The 19,264-nt window shown below is 39.2% G+C and overlaps 1 protein-coding gene across 5 annotated transcripts in view; it reads right to left on the bottom strand.

Moving 5' to 3' along the window:
* Window positions 1-1,208: 1,208 nt before the first annotated feature.
* Window positions 1,209-19,264, bottom strand: part of HIPK3 (homeodomain interacting protein kinase 3) — a 62,770-nt gene continuing 44,714 nt past the window's right edge. For 4 of the 5 annotated variants that reach the window (XM_081906710.1, XM_081906712.1, XM_081906713.1 and 1 more), the window contains exons 6-17: window positions 17,821-18,005; window positions 16,382-16,541; window positions 15,171-15,294; window positions 13,528-13,646; window positions 13,063-13,184; window positions 12,806-12,967; window positions 11,442-11,738; window positions 10,981-11,121; window positions 8,767-8,996; window positions 8,315-8,442; window positions 7,824-7,961; window positions 1,209-5,521 (exon numbers count right to left, since the gene is read on the bottom strand). In XM_081906710.1, the coding sequence (XP_081762836.1) occupies window positions 5,048-5,521; window positions 7,824-7,961; window positions 8,315-8,442; window positions 8,767-8,996; window positions 10,981-11,121; window positions 11,442-11,738; window positions 12,806-12,967; window positions 13,063-13,184; window positions 13,528-13,646; window positions 15,171-15,294; window positions 16,382-16,541; window positions 17,821-18,005 (2,280 nt within the window). In that variant the 3' untranslated portion in view covers window positions 1,209-5,047. The remainder of the gene's footprint in view (window positions 5,522-7,823; window positions 7,962-8,314; window positions 8,443-8,766; window positions 8,997-10,980; window positions 11,122-11,441; window positions 11,739-12,805; window positions 12,968-13,062; window positions 13,185-13,527; window positions 13,647-15,170; window positions 15,295-16,381; window positions 16,542-17,820; window positions 18,006-19,264) is intronic. The other variant, XM_081906714.1, reaches the window with a different exon arrangement.

Raw genomic sequence — 19,264 nt, 5'->3', positions numbered from 1 at the left:
TGGGGATGGGGAAATTTGCCCTAAGGAAACTAGTTATATATTATATTCCATGGCAGTTTCACTTTGCTTCCACGTTATATTGGGGATAGGCTATTGTTACTGCCTGCCCATTTCTCACTAACCATTGCCCTTGTGAGGTAGGCTTTCAGCTACCTAGAACTAAAATGCAGATGGCACCACAAGGTATAATAATGTAACATCCACAGCAGCCTTAATAGAAATAGGAACTGGCTATTCCTTCTCCTGGATGTGGGTGGCGCTGTGGGTTAAACCACAGAGCCTAGGACTTGCCGATCAGAACGTTGGCAGTTTGAATCCCCGCAACAGGGTGAGCTCCCGTTGCTCGGTCCCTGCTCCTGCCAACCTAGCAGTTCAAAAGCATGTCAAAGTGCAAGTATTTAAATAGGTACTGCTCCAGCGGGAAGGTAAACGGCGTTTCCGTGTGCCGCTCTGGTTCGCCAGAAGCGGTTTAGTCATGCTGGCCACATGACCTGGAAGCTGTACGCCGGCTCCCTCGGCCAATAAAACGAGATGAGCGCCGCAACCCCAGAGTCAGCCACAACTGGACCTAATGGTCAGGGTCCCTTTACCTTTATTCCTTCTCCCACTCCTGATGTTTTCATCATCCTTCATCAAAATTAGGAGCTTTGGCAAAAAAAAGTGTAACTGCTTTATGAATAAACTATGGGGTTTTTGCACAATGATTCTCTGCATGGGACTGGCACGAGCAGGTATTCCTTTCTATTAATTCCACATCAGACTGTCTGCTCCTCTAATACAGATCACATGTATTCCATTGCCAATGGAAATAAATAATAATCTACTGGAGCATCATGTCCCAATACATCCTTTAGATGAATGCTTTCCCCACCATTTGGCAACTTGTACCATCACCATTCCACTGGCATCTCAGAGGAACTACGGTACATGACAGAAAAGCTGCCATTTTCAATGAAGTCCAAAACCACCATGTGTTCCAATAGTTACATTTTCTGTTGACTGGCCAAAAATGGAAGCTCAAATGTTTTTGAAGATCACTTCAGTCAAACTATTTGGGGGGAAATCACATCACTAAGATAAAGCTGGTGGCCTGAATCCTGTGAAACTGGAAATTTATATAAATGAGCCCTTGAGAGTTAGAGAAAAGATTGAAAAACTTTTCAGTTATCTCCATCTACTATAATAAAAATAAAAGCCGACAAGTTCCATTTGCTGCAATATATATTTTAATTCAAAGTGAATCTTGACAGTAATACACCATAAATTCTTATTTTGACACTCACCAAAATAGTCACCTGGAAAACCCGCTTTTTGTGACAAAGTACAGAAGGCTTGGTCACATTTAAATCACTGAGAACTAGAGAGAAATACTATCGCAAACTGTAGGAAACATTACATCCATAAAAATTTTCCCAGTCCTCTTATTGTAATATTGCACAGTGCAATTGCTACATGGCAAACTAGTGTAGCACAGAAATCAAGAACAAAAAAGCCACAAGTCTACAAATAATTGTTAAACTGTAACAGTTCAAACTTAGTAACCAAATCTATATTAGTTCTAAAACAAATCTTTCTACAGCTTGCAGTGTGATTTTAGCATTTACCGAACACAAACCAAGTTAAAATTAGCTGTAAATACAGAATATTTGAAAATTAAAAATAAAATAATTAGTTAATACAGTAGTATATTTGATCAATAACACACCCTGAATTAAAGTTAAAAACCGAATACAAGGGATTCATATAAAAATTAAATTTCCAAATTGAAAATCGTATGCAATTTTGTTATCGTGCAGTGTTTTATTTAAAAGGCATCAGAAGAATAAGATGTATATATGGGATTACATTGACCATAGATTTACACCAATTTTTTGTCTGGACAGACCCTTAGCCCTCCTAAAGCCATAGCAACCATAAGTAGGTTATCCTACAGCTAAATTATTCCGCTGCAACCAAAATCAACAGAACTGTTTTGCTGTGCAACTGCAGAGTATAGCCTGAGAGAGGGCAGAAGATCTAGTCCTTCACTGCAATGCTCATTGCAGAACTGGTTGTTGAGTAGCACATTATGCTCAGTGCTGATTGTGGCAGAACTTAATTTATCACTTCTGAAAAGCAAAAAATATTTGCTCTTTTGCAATATGCTAGGAGTCAGAGGCTACCTTTGGGGTATTACTCTTAGAAGCGGTTCTATGTCTGACATGGTGTAATGTATCATGTACATTAGCTTTGTATCCCAAACAGAATTTAAAACATAGTAAATACTCTACAGAGCAAGACAGGTCCAAGTAAATTAAGAGAATACATTTTTATTTTTATTTGGTGACAATTATAGAAAAAGTAAGCTAACTTCTGGTGCTCATGGCTCCTGATGCGTCCACTGCCAGCAATGGAGATAAGCATCAAGATATGCCATTCTCAACACCAAGGAGTTAACAGAAAAGAGGAATTTACTGAACCATAAACATTAAGGAACATGACAAAATCTGCTTATTTTCTTGATTCCATCTGCTTCAATATATGCTGAAAAGGTTTCAGATTAGATCACATTATCCTTGTCTTTATTTGATAGAGACACATTTGTATTTCTACAAAACACATAAAACTGTTTATGAAAAACCCAAAATACTCCTTTACTGTGCCCAAGAGCATGTCTGCACTCAGTGGGACTTGTCACTCTTTTCATCTGAACAGCAGCTCTCCCATGCCATTATCACAAAGCTGGGTTTTAAGCTTTTCCAACTTTCAGAAGTGATTTTTTTGGGGGGGGGGGTACATGACACAGAGCGCTTTTTTTAAAAGCCCTACCTGGTCATGCAAAGCTGCAGCTCTCTGACTGTGGCCTAAAAGTTGTGAGAAAGGGTTAGGGTTTATTTCCATATTCAGCCATTAAAATGTACTGCTGGTTTTGGTTTTTGTCAACTAATACTGCTGTATTTCAGTCCTGAAAAGTAAATCAAATGTAGGCACATTTTTCCACTTAGACATTCATTAAATAAAACACTGCTTGTGTTAATGGAACAAAGAAAAACTATCAGCTGTTAGACTGCTGAGGCTGCAATCCTCACACTTTCCTAGAAGTAATGCCCACTGAACTCTGTGGGAATTACTTTTAAGTAAACATGCCTAGGATTGTGCTTGAGAGAAACCCTTTGCACTCCTATTCCAGTCTATGCTGCAATAATTGTATTCCAGAATCTTTGTTTATAAAAAAAAAGTTAAGTCAAGCCACCAAGATAGTTTTCTTAAGTGTCTACACAATGTCAATATGAACACATACAAATTAAATTACATGGATACACCCATTTATATGCAATGATAGTTAATGGAGATAAAATACTGATGCAAATAACACACCCCAAAATAACATATGCAATTGTCTTCCATCATTTACAATATAGTAGTTACAACACTCCAAACATGAAAGCAAACAAAAACAAAATCAACCCCATACTTCCATTTCATGTCATTAGACTAATACAGAAATTAGAAGGGTAAGAACTAGTTAAATCACCTAATTTCACAGCTATCTGAAGTGGCAATCATTATATAGCAGCTTATCTATGATACATTCAAGATAGATGATACAATTTATTACTTGCCTCATAAGCTAAAACACAACCTCACTTTAATACCCTCCTTTTAAAACCCATCCCTATCACTACACTTGAGGTCTATGAAAAAAGTAGCTACCTTTTAATAGGAAATGGATGATTAAGTCTTTGGTGCTGCAAAAGCAATCTTATTTGAACAAGAACAAAAACACACACACACACAGAAATGATGCACTTCCTAGAGGGGAAAATGCATGTAATTTGTTGTCCCTGACGGAATGTATTAAATAATAAAATACCCCCACCCCCAAAAAAGGCTAGAACAAATACTAGAATGTAAAAAGGCTAAAATCTCTCCCATGCATAAATGAAAAATTGCACACAAAGTACTCACACCTTTTCAAGCTTCAATAGTAAATATTCTGCTACTATTTATTAAATACTGCATGGTTTGCTCAAGCTAAGATGAAACCACAGCATGAATCAATGAGCATTTTGCTTTTTTCTTTCATAATCTAGCCAAGTCATGCCTACTGCACCTCTAACAGGTTATTAAAATCCAGTTGGACTTAAACACTTTGAAAATAAACTACTTAGATTGTATTGCAGTTCCACTGAACAGTATAAAACACCATTTTTTAAATTCAACAGCTACTGAATCAACTTTTCCTATGAACTACAAAATGCTTTCCGTGAAGCTGATCATTCGGGGGGAAATATCAGACAGCAGAATTCAGCTACAGCAAAACATGCTGTCCCCTAGATAAAGAAATCACAACCTATACTAAAATCATACCACACACAAATAAAAAAAGAAAGAGAGAGCGCGCATAACTCTATGAAATAATCAGCAAAACTGAATGTTAAGTGCTGCAGTCCTCAACATTTATAATATAGTAACATTAACAACCTCAAATATTTAAGGCACTATGTGTGGGAACAGTTTACAATGCAGCTGAGATTATTAGGACACCAACATTTAAGAGCAAATTTCTAGGCAACTTTGTTTTTGCCCATGCAAAGGACACATGCAATGTGAAGAACAGCTCAACCTTTTTAGATAAGTGACTCGACACTGAACACCAAGATACATAATACAAACAAGTTACTCATACATGATACTGATGACACATGTGCATCTGTTGCTCTAAATCTGTACACTCAATGGCTTCCCAAATGTAGACGTGTCTCGCACTAGTTAGAAGGCAATTTTATAAAAAATAGTAGGAGCAAAACTGGATTTCTGCTCCCATAAGTCACCTGTCTGGAGTTACTCTATAAGAAGATAACATGACTAAAGACAAATTTATACCAAATGTGCAAAAACACATTAAAAGTGAGTTAAAGCTCAAGGTTGTTTAAATTGCACCCAAGTCTAACATGATTAAAAAAAATATCTTTTTGTTGTGCCATGGCTAATATTTATTAAATACCATGTTTTCCTCTCAAATCACATGTATGTATCACTGAGCTCTGTCAGCGTACTTGAGTTCTCACATAAATGGATACTGGCTGAGTTTCGTTGGACTCAATGGAAATCCTGTGTAAGCAGGTGATGCAATGTAAGAATGTGGTGGGAAAATTGGTTTGTACTGAGTCTGGTGGATAGTTGGGGAAGGTAGCAGTCGGGGATTTATGCCCACTGGGACCTGGTGAACTAGACCACCGTGATGAGAGATACTGTAAGTGGGATGCTGTAAGATCGGTCTTGAGGTACATGGTGAGGCTAGGATGTGGGCAACGGGAGCAGCAGTAGTGAGGGGCGCAGATGATGGATACGGCAGAATAGCAGGCTGTCCTCCAAGATGTGTACTTCCAGCCAAATGTGCATGGACTGAGGTATGAGTGGGACTTCCATGTTGAAGGGAGAATGCATGACTGGCAACATTAGCTGGGATATAAGCCTGCTGTCTCCAATGACCACAGTTTCCATTCCACTCCTGAGACCCAGATCCAAAGTGTTGAACCTGTCTCAAGAGAAACTGCAGTTAATTTCAAGCAGTAAATACAAGATTCCCCAGTCTCCAAAGTGGACAGCTATCACATCTAAACAATCTTTCTTCTGTTCCCACCAACGCTGCCTGAAACATCTTTGGGGATGGGCTTCCTCCACCTCCTTGTGGTCATATATGTCCACCACCCCACAATCATAAGAACTACGCTGCTGGATCAAACCAAGGAGTCGTCTGGTTTGGCATTTTGTTCCCATAAATGGTCAGCTAGATCAGTGGTCTTCAACTGGTGGGATGGGACCATATTTGTGGGTCACAGCCTGACCCAAGGTGGGTCACACAACAGGAGCACTATCACCATGCAAATATATGGTAAAAGGTTAAGAGATGGGTCCCCAAATGCATGTTTGGGTTGGAAGTGGGTCGTGGGTCTGAAAAGCTTGAAGACACCTGGGCTAGATGCTTCTGAGAAGATTAGAAGGAAGGCATGAAGAAAAGCATCCTCAGTTTGTCCCCACCATCTGGTACTCAGAGGTGTATCATCTTGATGGAATTATCCAGCTTGACTTTGTCCATTCCTTTTTAAAGCCATGCAAATCAGTGTTGGTCAACACGTATTGCAGCAATTACAGCTCCTAATTTTAATATTTGTTGACCTGGATCCAGAGTTTCTTTAAGTGAAACTTTGATCATAGAATATTCCCACTAAAGGGGGGGGAGCAGGCAACTTTTACTTATGTCTGTCCCTCTACAGCCCTTTGAAAAGCTACCCTAGAGGGTTGGAAGACCCTCTGGAACCATGTGAGAGGCGACACTGGAGGCTCTAGGGGAAGGAGAAATTGGAAAATCGCTTCCCTCCTTCTCCCTGCCCCCCCCAACAGAAGCCTCCACTAAATCACAGTTCTGCCTGTGAATGGAAGGAGCTCTTTCATTTGCAAATCCAAATCCATTGTGTGCCGTCATGTTTTTTCTCCTATTCTGAACCCCAAAATCCTCATACTGTGACAGGAAGAACAGCCTATCTTCTGTTCCACCCTATTTTATAATGTTGGGACTGGTGGAAAGTGGAAAACAAAATAGTTCTGGCAACTGAGAATTAGACAAGACCTCTCATGTGAATGGCTTGAGAGCCAACAGTTAATGTCCCCTATTATAAGAACAATTTATAGACTATGATGTATGGCATTATGAATTAAGAAGCTCAAAGCTTTTTATATGAATTATTGATCGCATTATCTGACACTAGATATGTGATGCAATAGGAGAGGCAGTTCAGAATACCTTCAGGTAAATTTGACTATATTAGTTTTGAAGTTTCTCTCTTGAACCCTGCCCCTTAAAACCAATCTATATGTAACATCACAAATGATATTGTGCACACCTATATATGGAAATACAATGAGAGAATTTCAACTAGATTTTTTTCAAAGGTATCTACAAACTCATGAATATATGAATAACCAAATTATAAGTTATGCTTCTAAATATAGTCATGAGACTTCTAGAAAACTTATCTATGAGTTGAAAACAAGCACACATAAGTCACAAATTTTGTAGCACAAAACACAAATGAATGCATGAATAAATCAGATCCACACTGATCCAAAGCACCAGCAAATATGCTTAAACAAAACAAAACTTACTGGGTAACACTTAGACTTTGGCCCACTTTCACATTCAAATGAACCAGTGTGTGTATGGGTGTGTGGGTGTGTGTGTGTGTGTGTGTGTGTGTGTGTGTTCTCCTACACAACTATGGTGTATGTGTATGCACATTTGTATGTCCCAATGTAAATACCACAACTATGCAAGTAGGGCAAATCACACAAGTCCCACTTATCCATGCCATTGTGGTCGTGTCACATATACTGCGGCCTTTCAAGGTATTGCCAGAGCCAGTATTTGAATTAAATTAATTTTCTCAATGGCTTTGTTTAAAGCCTCTTTCTTGTTTAAGAAAAAAACTATGAAGGAGCAGCTCCTACACAACTTTTTGAAGGAGCTCTCAGACTTGAACACAATGGATGGAATCAAAGAAAGCACTAAGGCAAACGTTCTGTCGGCACAAACATTTCTGCTTGGGAAATGGAAAGTTATAGCCCTCTCCTCCCACCCTCCACCCACCCACCAAATCTGTTTCCAACTCTTTGGAACAGACTCGGTGAGGACATGAGCCTACACAGGCAGAGAAGGGGGGAAATCCCATTATGAAATGCTTGCACTGACAGGACTCATTAACAGAATATCATCCAAAATGTAGGTGTAGATACAATTTCTTGCTGTATGCTTAACCACTCGCAACATTCACAGAAAATACCACTGTACGAGTCCTCAGTATTATCTGGTGTGTAAAAGGTATCCTCAGGAAAGCATCTACAGAAGAGTGGCAGCCCCTTAGATAGGTAGGTTCAAAGCCATTTAGAGCTTTAGGTCCAAACCAGAATCTTGTGTTACGCTAGAAAAGAAATAGAGTGTCAAATGCAGACTCTGGAAGATTGATGTCATATGTTTGTAGTGGCCTACTCCATCATCAGGAACTGGGATATCAAAGTATGTATGCACTAAAGTTGCTACTTAGACTTCGAGGAAGCCCAACATACTGCATGTTAATTGTCTCTACCTGATATCTCAACCAGTCTAAAAGTTTCTCTTTGGTTAATGTGATTAAAATTATAGTTAACAAAGGTCAGAATGAAAGATAGATGAAGTAGTGGTGATGGGTTTGAGTCATGTGTGTGCAGTAGATTTCAACATTAAAATATCTAAACTAATAAAAATATCTCTACATTGCAATATTTACATACATACCTGACTGAGGTTTGAGTGCTGCTGATGGAATGCTGATATCAATTTTCGTTGACGATTGCCCAAGCCAGAAGGATGGTTTGTTTTTATACGGGCAGATCGGCGTTTTACCAGTGGTTGACAGGTGGTAACTAGCAAAATATGAAAAGATCAACATAGGATACATCAGGGTTGCTTCTAATGTTTTCACTTTATTCAACTTAATGGTAAACATTAAAACTGTAAAACATTAGAGCATTCAAGGGAGAAGATAACAAACCACACACATCCCATATTATTATTGGTTCAGGGGGGAAGTGCACCCCCAAAAACCTCTCTGGAGTCCCCCCCAGAGAGGGTTTTTGAGGATATAGGAGAAGAGACAGGAAATGATCAGTTACCCAGGTGGTCCTCCATTCATGTAATCTACATTGAACAAAACGTGGCCAGCACAGAAATACATAAGCACCAATTACCTGCATTTGTAATTTGCTCATCTGCATTTAACCTGTTCTCTATCCTCATTGGTGGCACCACCACAGTACAGACAGCTGGTTTGGCTTCCAAGTTAGCTGAGGTTCTTGTTTCTGGGTTTTCATTGGTGTCTTCTGCAAAACTATTTTCTAGGAATGGACTGTCGTGGCCTGAAGACTCTGAACTGGGAGAACCATCCACAGTGTCACTTTCTTGTTCATCATCTGACATACTACAGAAATAAAGTAAAGCACCGTTATGAAGAATACATCACATTCATTCCTTTTGCAGCAAACATCCAAAAACAACAAAATAAAAACAGGAAAAATTAAGTTTAAACAGGAGAGCTGAAGTTCTTGACTCTAAACTTCCAGCTTTCCAAAATCAATCCAAGTTTCATTCTATAAACAAACTACTAGGGAAAGTGTGGACATCTTCAAAAAACCAAGGAGCTTCAGATCTGTACCTAAAATGTACCTTTCCCCAATAAATCAACCAATACTTATGAATGGACTCTTATCCCAATTCACTCTCTCCAAGACAACTTTTCACTAGTCACTGGTTTTAAGTTTTTATGACTTCTAAGTTTTTATGACTAAAGGGCTGACAGAATGTGTATTTAGTTTTGTTTATTGTTTTCTTTTGTTGCTGATGGTTTTGGTTATAGTTAATGTTTCTTTTGGGGGGCTGGATGTTTCATACTGCTAGATTTAGTATTGTTTGGTGTTTGGAAAGTACTGTTGATATTTTACTCCATAATTATTGAAGCCACCTTGAGAGTTTTACTCCTAAATTCAGCCTATGTTTTAAAATGAAATAAACTAACAGTAAAATAAATGTCAGCCCTGATCCACCAATTTGACTGCTGGTCGATTTCTGGTGGCACTCACACCAGAAAAGACTTTAATTCTGCCAGCAGACCACACCTAGGGGAAGGGAAGTAGGTGCCCCCAACCAAAACACAGGTAGTGTCCATGTATACTCCACCTACCATCATTCAGATGGCAGCAACCCTGTTGCAGACCCCAATGAAGCTGCAACTTCATTGCCATTTATTATCCATTCCAGTGACTGTAATATCACTCTAAAGCTAAATTAACTTCATTTACCCTAAGTGATGTCATGTAGCCAAATCTGAATAGCTACATATCTGTTATTGCTGCTAGGTAGGAAAGGGTTATCTTTCAAATAAAAAGTGACACTAATTCTGTAGCTGATTAGGACTACAAACCAAGTTTAAAAATGTAAGCTTGGGGGGACTCTTTAATCTAACAATTGGAGGTGGTGAAGCCCCTTTTGCATGTCAAAAATATTCACTGGAGGACATCTGGCTCAGCCCTAGCAATTCCTTTCATCTTTTTAATTAGGGTTGCATAGTTGTCATGGCAATCGTTGTCAGGGCAGCAAGGTAATTTTATAGAGGATCTTTAAAATGATCACAAATCCATGATTTTCACAACTGCACAGAGCTGCTCATTTGAGTTCGCTCTGCAATAATTATTTAACTCAACAATGGATTTAAATTTATATCCAAGAATTAGTGATGCAACTGAGCTATCACCATTAGATTCCGAGAAAACCACAGAACCAGTTGGGCGTACAGTAATAGAAAGGTGCTGCTGACCGTTATCTTTAAGATTCATTATTTTCTATCTTCAGAAACGATATGATTGGCATAACCAATCATTACATATCAGGAAGACTCCATCTCTATGGTTTTCCACCCACTGCCTATGGAAGACCTTCCCTTTTAAACAAGCCTTTTAAGTGACAATCTCTGTATTGGATTTGTAATTGTTTTTACATATGGAATGGTTTTATTTTTGATATTTTTTACTGTAAAATCACTTAACAGATATTTGATGGGAAATGATTCATCCACATACTCAAATAATACATATATCTATCCAAACAGTTATGTTAACAGAATTATCAAGACTTTACAGATGGCTAACAGTGACAGGCAATATCCAGCATGCTAAGGCTTTTCCTTTAGGAAGCTTTATTACCCTAACCCTTGTTCCAAAAAATCCAGCACAGAAGCATTGTCACATATACAGAGAGAAACCTCTGTTGAGGCAGGTATGATCAAAACATTACACTATGTAAACATTACACTATGCTTAAGAATGCTTCCAGAAATAGGTTTTAGAAATGGGACTCTGAGGTATTATTGCCACACAGGGACATCAAACCCAGTTATGTACATTTCTTACCTGTTGGGTCTTTTGCAAGGGGATGGACTGGACTGTCCAGAAGAACTAGAGCTCAAAGTGCTGTCAGGACTGCTTAATGAACACACACGGTCAATATTTAACGTACTCTGGCAAGCTTCACAATCTAGGCTCCCTTTACATCTGAAATGCAAACATACATAAATAAAACATTCATCCTGCACACTTCTCGCTAAACATCGATTGTAACTTCTAGCTGCATTGATTTAGTGCCAACTGTGTGCTAAGCTATACTACCAAGACTGAAAGCTGTGAAACTCAAAGAGGTGTAACAACCTGCCGCCTAGAAGTGGCAGCCATGTTCCACGTGATTTAAGCTGATTCAAGTGAATGTACTGGTGCTGTATATTTAGGAAGTCCCTCTTACTATCACCAAAACACCAGCTCTCCAGCACAACCCTGAGGAAAAGGGAAGTTAAAATAAGCCCAAAGCTACTACTTACTCTGCAAATGAATGCCTTTGTGCCACATCATCTTCATCCGTGTCACTGCTGATGGTGATCACACTGACTGGTGGGCTTGGGGAATCTGCAATAATGATAGCCTGTCGCTGTTTGTTTGAAACCGATGAATCAGGGTCCTGCCTGACAGGTGGTTTGCAACAGTTGCTTTCCTGACCAACCGAGTTACAATTGTCCTGTGTTTCTACACAGCTTAGCTTCTCACCAGCCTTTCCGTTGCTTATCTTTGGAGACACAAATGCTGAATTTTGGATATTGGTATTTTGTAACACATTACTCCTGCGAAGAAGACATTTATTTAGACATGTCATAAATATGTTCTTTATCAAACAAATGCAGTCTTTACATCACCCTCCCCAAATTGACTCAAACTAGAACGTAAGACTTTGAAACAGCAATGAATATAAATCAACACATGAAACATAAAACAATGAACATACAGGTAACACTGTAAATGTTGTTTTCCAGAGCAATCATGGAAAACGTTTCAGGTAACTATTGCATATCACAAGCAGGGTTGTTCAGATGCTGCAATGCAAGGTTCAAAGTTGGATTTACCAATGAAATGTAGTACAATACGCTGAAGATACCATTCTCTTAAAAAGGAAAGAAGGAATGAAGAAATGCTGGCTTGGACACCATAAACATTTTTGAATCGGATTCAAAATCCTCTGAAATCATCAGGAATTGTGTTCACTGACTTCAGGGGACATGAATCAGGGGTTACTTAACATAGTTCACCAGTGTAACTGTCCTTCCCGGTCTTACGTTTCTCCATTACTGAAATGTCCCATACCTTTGTAAATAACTTCTGTAGTGATGGGGCACATTTTCTCCACAGAGCACTTAAAGTGTTTCTTGCTGCCAGCAAAAGAAAGACTATTCTTAATACTATTCTAAGTCATATTATGGCTATTATACAATGTCTCTATTTTCAATAGTCCAAATTTTACAATTCCTCATGCACATGAGTCTAGGAACTGCTAACTGCGTCTACCTGCAATACTTAAATAACCAAACCAAAGTCTATTTCTGCAGATAAATATAGTCAAAGCCACTTTTGTCACAAGAAGAGAGAAGATCAAAGGGCAGCAAATGCTACTTTACATTATTTCCCATTTTGTTACCATCCCTTGGTTTTAACGGGTAAGCTTCTGATCAATTTGAACTGTAACACAGTATTTAATGTTTAAAGAAACAAATGTTCTAAACAAACTAGTTTGAGGTGTAACACCTTGGCGAGCATGCAGCATTCATAAATATACAGCCCCCTTTTAAAGGGATTTTGAAAGAATGATTATTATTTTTTACATCTAAATGATCCACAGGCACCGTATAAAACCAACCTGTTCTGGCACACTTTATTTCTCTTGGTTGGTGTGGGCTGAGGCCAGACTACATGTGCAATGCCCACACTGATTGGTTGAGGAGCAGATAAAGTTATTTGATTGGTTAACAGAGACTGTGTCATCACTGAGTTGTAATGGTTGCCATGGGGAATCATCTTCCTAGGGAGAACAGAGAAAAACACATCCTTATTAAAATACAGCAGAGTTGCGTACTTTGTTTTCAAGCACAAAATCAAAATACTGTTTTGACCTACCCCCAGTCTCCAAGTCTCTGCGGGCCAGCCACAGAATCAGAAGCTAGTGTTGTCGGAGGAGCCACAGGCGTCACTTGTTGCCATGCTGGAAGCAGTATCTGCTGTGTTCTGTTTGACCACGTCTGTTGTAAACACATAAAGCGTTATGAATAACTACATCCCAATATGTTTAGCATCCTTTTTTCAAGTTAGGCCGCTGGTCCATTTAGTCCAAAGTACTGTCAAAACAGACTGGCAGCAGCTCTCGGACGACTCTGATAACAGATCTTATCAGTCCAGCTGCCCAAAGGTCCTTTTACATGGCAATGCAGGGAGTGTAACGGCGAGACAGATTACATGCAAAGCATTTGGCCTGTCACTAATCTACAGTCCCTCTCAACTGATGTGATATTACTTCAAAATCTGTCAAGCTAACTAATGTTTATGACTCTGAAAATGTGAAACCTACAGCATCAAACAACATACCTGAGAAAGGACTCCTCTTATCTGGAGCGGCTGTAGGGTTGGCGCCTGTGTGACCAACGGCACTGCATTATCAACTCTTACAGAGTAACCATTGGGCTTCCCATGATTAGCATGAATTCCTAATTCACAAATATGAAAAGGGGAGTTAAGATTGAATCCAAATTCATAAAAGGTTAGCATACAGAATTTCTGAGCCTGATGCAAACTTTGCTCAGGGAAATATTGCTCAGTCCAGTGATCACCCGGAGCCAAATCGCTTCTGACCTGATTCCTAAACCATAATCTAGCAATCAGAAGCATCCCCCAAAACTCCTCTCTCCTCATTTCTCCTTCTACACCATGGGTGTCAAACACAAGGCCCGCGGGCCAAATCCGGCCCGCCAGACCTCGTCATGTAGTCCGTGTAGCTGCCGCTACATTATTCTACTTGCCATTATTCTGACTATGTTTCTGCTTTCAGAGCTAGTTATTACTTACATTATTACAAAAAACAGTAATAATTGAATGCAGTGACAATAATTTATGATAATAAAGAGTGGACACATAGTCCTATAGATACAACCGGCCCTTTGAGGGTGACCAAACTGCTGATGCGGCCCCTGATGAATTTGAGTTTGACACCCCTGTTCTACACCATGGCCAAGGTGGGACTGAAGCAGCCAGGCTCAAATCTGCTGCAGGCCAACCACAGAATCAGAGGATAATGTTGTAGTGTAGAGGAACACAGGGGCTACTTGCTTCCATGCTGTTTCCATCAGAGGTGGGCACCAATTAACGCGAGTGCCAGCATGCCACAAATTAACCAAACCTGAAACACTTCACTTGAGACACAGTGTAGCATTCAGCACAAGAAAGGTATCCTAGCCAGAAAATTATAAAATAGACTGTGTCGCCTATGTGAAATAAGCCCTTCAGTCATCAGATGTATCCCTTTTAGTTCTGGGATTAAGCAGAGAACATATGTTGCGAGCCTTTCACATCAATTCCTATTAAGACAGAGGAGTCATCGCGTGTACTTGGCGTTCAAAGAAATTCCACAAAGTCTGCACTGTTTTAGCCCTACATTCCTAAACGTGATTTTTAAAAATAAAGGTGCATAACATAAATTATGTCAAGGAAGTAAAAGTAAAAGTGAATCTTCAGCAACAAAGGGCAGACAGACCACAGAAGGATCCATATTAGGAAACATGACCCAGACAGCAACTGTCAAGGGCTGACAGGCTAAAAAGAGGCCCACAGTGCTTCTAGATTTTTACCATGTAAAGTAAGATTAATGCTGAATAAGTGTAGGCTATGGATTCCAACAGGTATTCTCAAAAACGATATGACAACTCATGCATGAGGTCCATGTGATTATTTTGGTTCACTGGAAGGAATTGCAGTGGGATTTAGATACAAAAGTGAGGAAATTTGCCTCAAAATGCAATAATATGACTCCACTATCACCTTTCAATTTCATCTTCTTGAAAATACTTGTCCACTAGAGTTCTCAATGTTATCAGATCATCCAAGGAAAATGGAAAACCTGAAGTAAAATCTTGGTTAATTGTAGTAGGTTTTATCAAAAGCCTGAATTGACGATTCTTTGAACTACCAAGTGAATATCTAATTTTATATCACGTGTCATTTTAATTGCCTCATACCTTGGAGAGTAGGAGGGCATATAATCAGTGTTTGTTGAAAAGCATCATTGCAACCAAATTGGGCCGTTCCTGCCTGCAGTGGTATTCCATGGTGCATAACTGAATGGGCAGATCCTGCTAATGCCTGTAAATAATAGGTATATTATCAGTTAACAAAATGATTGCCACAATTTTCACATGCATTTTTTTTAAAAAAAATCTCAAGTTATAATGTTGTGTGAGGATATTGATGTTCATGCTTTTGCATGCAGCAAAAGCAAATCCTCATATACGAATATGTTTATAGCGCATGCCAGCACACTGAATATTTCACCACATGGGGGCACTGCAACAAAGGATTTCTTGAACAGAAAACCTTTGGCTTTATTTTGTGAAAATGTCTTCCAAGAGAACTACTAGAAAAGGAACGTAACTCATCCTGAAGGGCTTGTTCTCCATGGTTCTCTACTAGGCTGGCATTTAGAGCCACAAGAGAAGCCTCCTCTCCTGGCCCATGTGGACAAGAGAGCAAGTAAGGGGATAAGTATGATAAATGCTAAGAGTGCCATAGCAAAGTCTCAAGGCACTCTTGGATTCCCAATTATTTATACTCCCATAATACAATTCCAGACTCTGAAGAGCATCAAGGTAACAAATAGCAGCAAAATAAGAAACACAGATGCCTCTGTTACCAACTTAGCTTCCACATCTTTACCCATGAGGAGATTGGTATGATTCTGACATAGTTTCAACTTGTGGATCTCCCCACAGGGGAAAATGTGACTGTTCAATTTAGGTTGGTGAATATAATAATAGGAGTGGTGAAGCATTTGCATTTCATCATATCCAAAGCCACTGTGTGCAAAAACAATGTCACTTATTGTCACTTTTGGAAACTTAACCATTTTTATTGTGCAATGAGCTTCTGTAGCTAGTCTACTGCCTAATATGCATGAAATGGACAGTGAATATGTTAATTTATCTTCTGTTTAGGATACATGATTTCTACCTCACCTTTTGATTCAGATGTATGTCATGTGCAACTACATTGTCCAAACCATAAAAACCATTCCCTTAAAACCAGATACATCTTTATTCCCCCTCTTAGAAAGGCCTGCCCCCTTCCAATGCCTTGAGACACGCCCCCCCCCTTTCATTATCTTGCATGATCTAAATCCTGGGATGTGGGTGGAAGTGAATAGGAGACCCAAAGTGAAATCAAAGGTACTTACCTGACTTCGTACTGCACCAATCTTGGCAAAATTAGCTGAGAGATTTGGTGCATTACCTGAAGCAATTGGTCTCAGGTGCACTGTTTTATTGCGATTATTTGTATCATATGAATTTGATCGGTACTTGCAAATGTCCATGATATGAAAACAGGATTTTACTCTGATGGCAAAGAGAAGAAAGAATGAGTTGTGAGGAAAGTAAGTGACAACAACCACAAAAACCCAGTATAACAATCACAGGATTGACCCAGACTATTTTCCTTAGAGACTAAACAGGTTAAAACCTCAGTCTCAATTGGGGTTGGGGGGGGGAACCCACACAAGTTTTTTACTCTCATTGGCCTGGTCATGGTTTGGCCACACTACAGCTTACCAGGAACATGCAAATGTCCTGGCTCCCAAAGAGAAGCTGATGCCCACTTTGCCCCCCCCCCCAGCCTTTTAAATCAGTGCAGTGCGGCAGCTTAGTCAAAGTTTAGCTGCCTGAATCCAGGAGCAGAGTTAAGCTCTCTTCTCCCTAACCATGATCTATAGCTTAGAACACACACTGGCTATAGACTGTGGTTAAGAAAGAAAGCTGAAGCTTGATCCCTGGGTCAGAGGACACTCTAAGCCAGGGGGCTGCCAACCCAGTGCTTACAAAGGCAGGGTCCCCAGATCCTGAGCTTTCTTTCTCTTTTGTTTTAAAGTAATTCTGCAGTCCTCCTAGAAAGAATGTCATGCAGTAAAATGTGCAGGTACTCTTTTAAGCAATTTCTGTCTGGACGGTTGCTCCTGCCTGTCAAGTGTTTTAAGCCAATGGGAGAAGTGAGAGCTGTGATTGATAAGTGAGTTGACTGTTTTCCTATCTCCATTAGTACACTTTTCCTGCTTCTCTCTTATTTTCTATTCCTCGCCATTTCCATAGGATGTCCCTCCTTTTCCCCCTAGCAACTGTTATGCATCTTTCATGTGTTGGATTCATCTGAGATCAGGCAGTCACTACAGTATTATTCAACTTTCTGTGTACTTTATGTATGGTTTGTTTGGTGAATTTACCTTTTACTATCTTTTTGGAACAGAAAAGAAAATACAAGAATAAGAATAAAATGCTTGCCAGCTAGTGTTTTGTCTTTTTATTTGTGACTATGAATGTGTGTGGCTGGCTGTGGTAATTCAAAATAATTCCTGGATTCAGTTATCCTTTATTTTCTAGTTCTAATATAAAGCAGCACACCAGCAACAGGCAACATAGCAACCGAGACTAACTAATGCTTGTGTACAGAGGAAAGCCATAGTTACTGAAACCCTGGTTCTGTTGCAATCTGCACTAACCAGGAGAATGTAGCCCAGAATCAAAAGGCACAGGAACTACAGCAAACATGGGTAAATGGGTAGCATGGAACCCTTTCAAAAAGGCTTGCCCATGATTATTTTTACAAGTGTGTTATACAACATACTGGTTGCTATGAGGAAAATCAAGGAGGTGCTTCATGGTAATAAAAGGATGGTTCAGTGTGTCAACTGGAGTGATTCTTGAGTCAGCATCTATCAACAGCATTTTCTTCAACAGGCTGACAAACTCTCTTCTGTCTGCTTTCTCTGCCAACAGGTCACTTCCTTCTAAATCCATCACCATGTTCACCTGTGTTGAACGAGTAAATGTCAGAGTGAAAACAATCAGGCATTTATCATTCATCAATAACAACATTTTCATTCAAATATTTATATCCTGCCTTTCAAGATATTATTAAACTCAAGGCAGCTTCATATAAAAATATAAATGACAGCAAAATCATAATTAAATTCCACAATAAAACAAATAGCAGTAAAACAGCACTATACAAACAATTATCAGTGGCAGCATATGAAGTGTAATTTTTAATTACATTGCAAGCAAAACATCATTCTATGTGTCCTTCTACTTTAAAAAGTACTGGATGATAGAAAGAAGTGGTACAAGCTTTAGGGGAAGGAGAGATGGAAATGTCAGCAAGCCTCAAAACACGTTTATATATATAAGAACATTTAAAAGGGTACTATTAAAGAAACAACCATGCTGCAGAGTACAGGCTAAATATCAACTTAACTAACTACAGTATTTGTAAAATATGGTTAGTACCTAAATGGCTGCATTCACACAAAGGGACGAATTCAATGTAGCACAAAGGATTTTTTTCTGTCAGCACAAGCCTTTCCTCTCTTCGTCCTATGCAGTTTTCTGGGGGGTTCCCTCAATTCCCCAAGCCAATTTGGGGCACAAAGCTCTGCTGCACTGGTAGACAATATTGCACTGGCTTCCGCTAGTGGGATTCATTCATGAATTTGGCCAGGAATGCTAAGCCATGATTTAGTGCTACATGCACAAACAGAAAAGAGCCTGTGTAACGCCTCAGTCTCTCATGGTTCTCTACATTCCATGTGGCTGGGAGCAGAACTTCACCACAGTTAAATTTCATTTTCTGGTTTGTCACTACATGTAAACCTGGGATAAACTCTGGAAGTTTCAAAACAAGCCAACTTCAAACCATGGATTATGAACAGTTAATTTTTTAAAAATGTAGTGAATTAAAGGAAACTGCCAGGTGTCAAGTGTTATTTTTAAATACCTAGCCATGTAGTCACTAGGTTGTAAAGCTATTCATTGAAATTAGTAGGGGGGGAATATTTCACATGAAGGTGGGACTGGCATGCAGCAGAAAGGAGACTGGAACTTTTAAAGAGGTGATGCTTTACAAATAAACAGAAATTGTCATAATGGAAAAGCAACTCCATGAATTTCATGTGCACTGGTGAAGCTACCATGGATGAGTATGGATATAAAGACATCATGTATTTTAGAGTAAAAAAAAAAAACGAAATTAAAATAAAGGGAAAATCTTGAAAGTAGATACAGGGGAACAG

The sequence above is a fragment of the Podarcis melisellensis genome (assembly GCF_964234715.1).
Source record: "Podarcis melisellensis genome assembly, chromosome: 1".
Classification (NCBI taxonomy): Eukaryota; Metazoa; Chordata; class Lepidosauria; order Squamata; family Lacertidae; genus Podarcis; species Podarcis melisellensis.
This window is presented reverse-complemented; position numbering and strand designations above follow the sequence as displayed.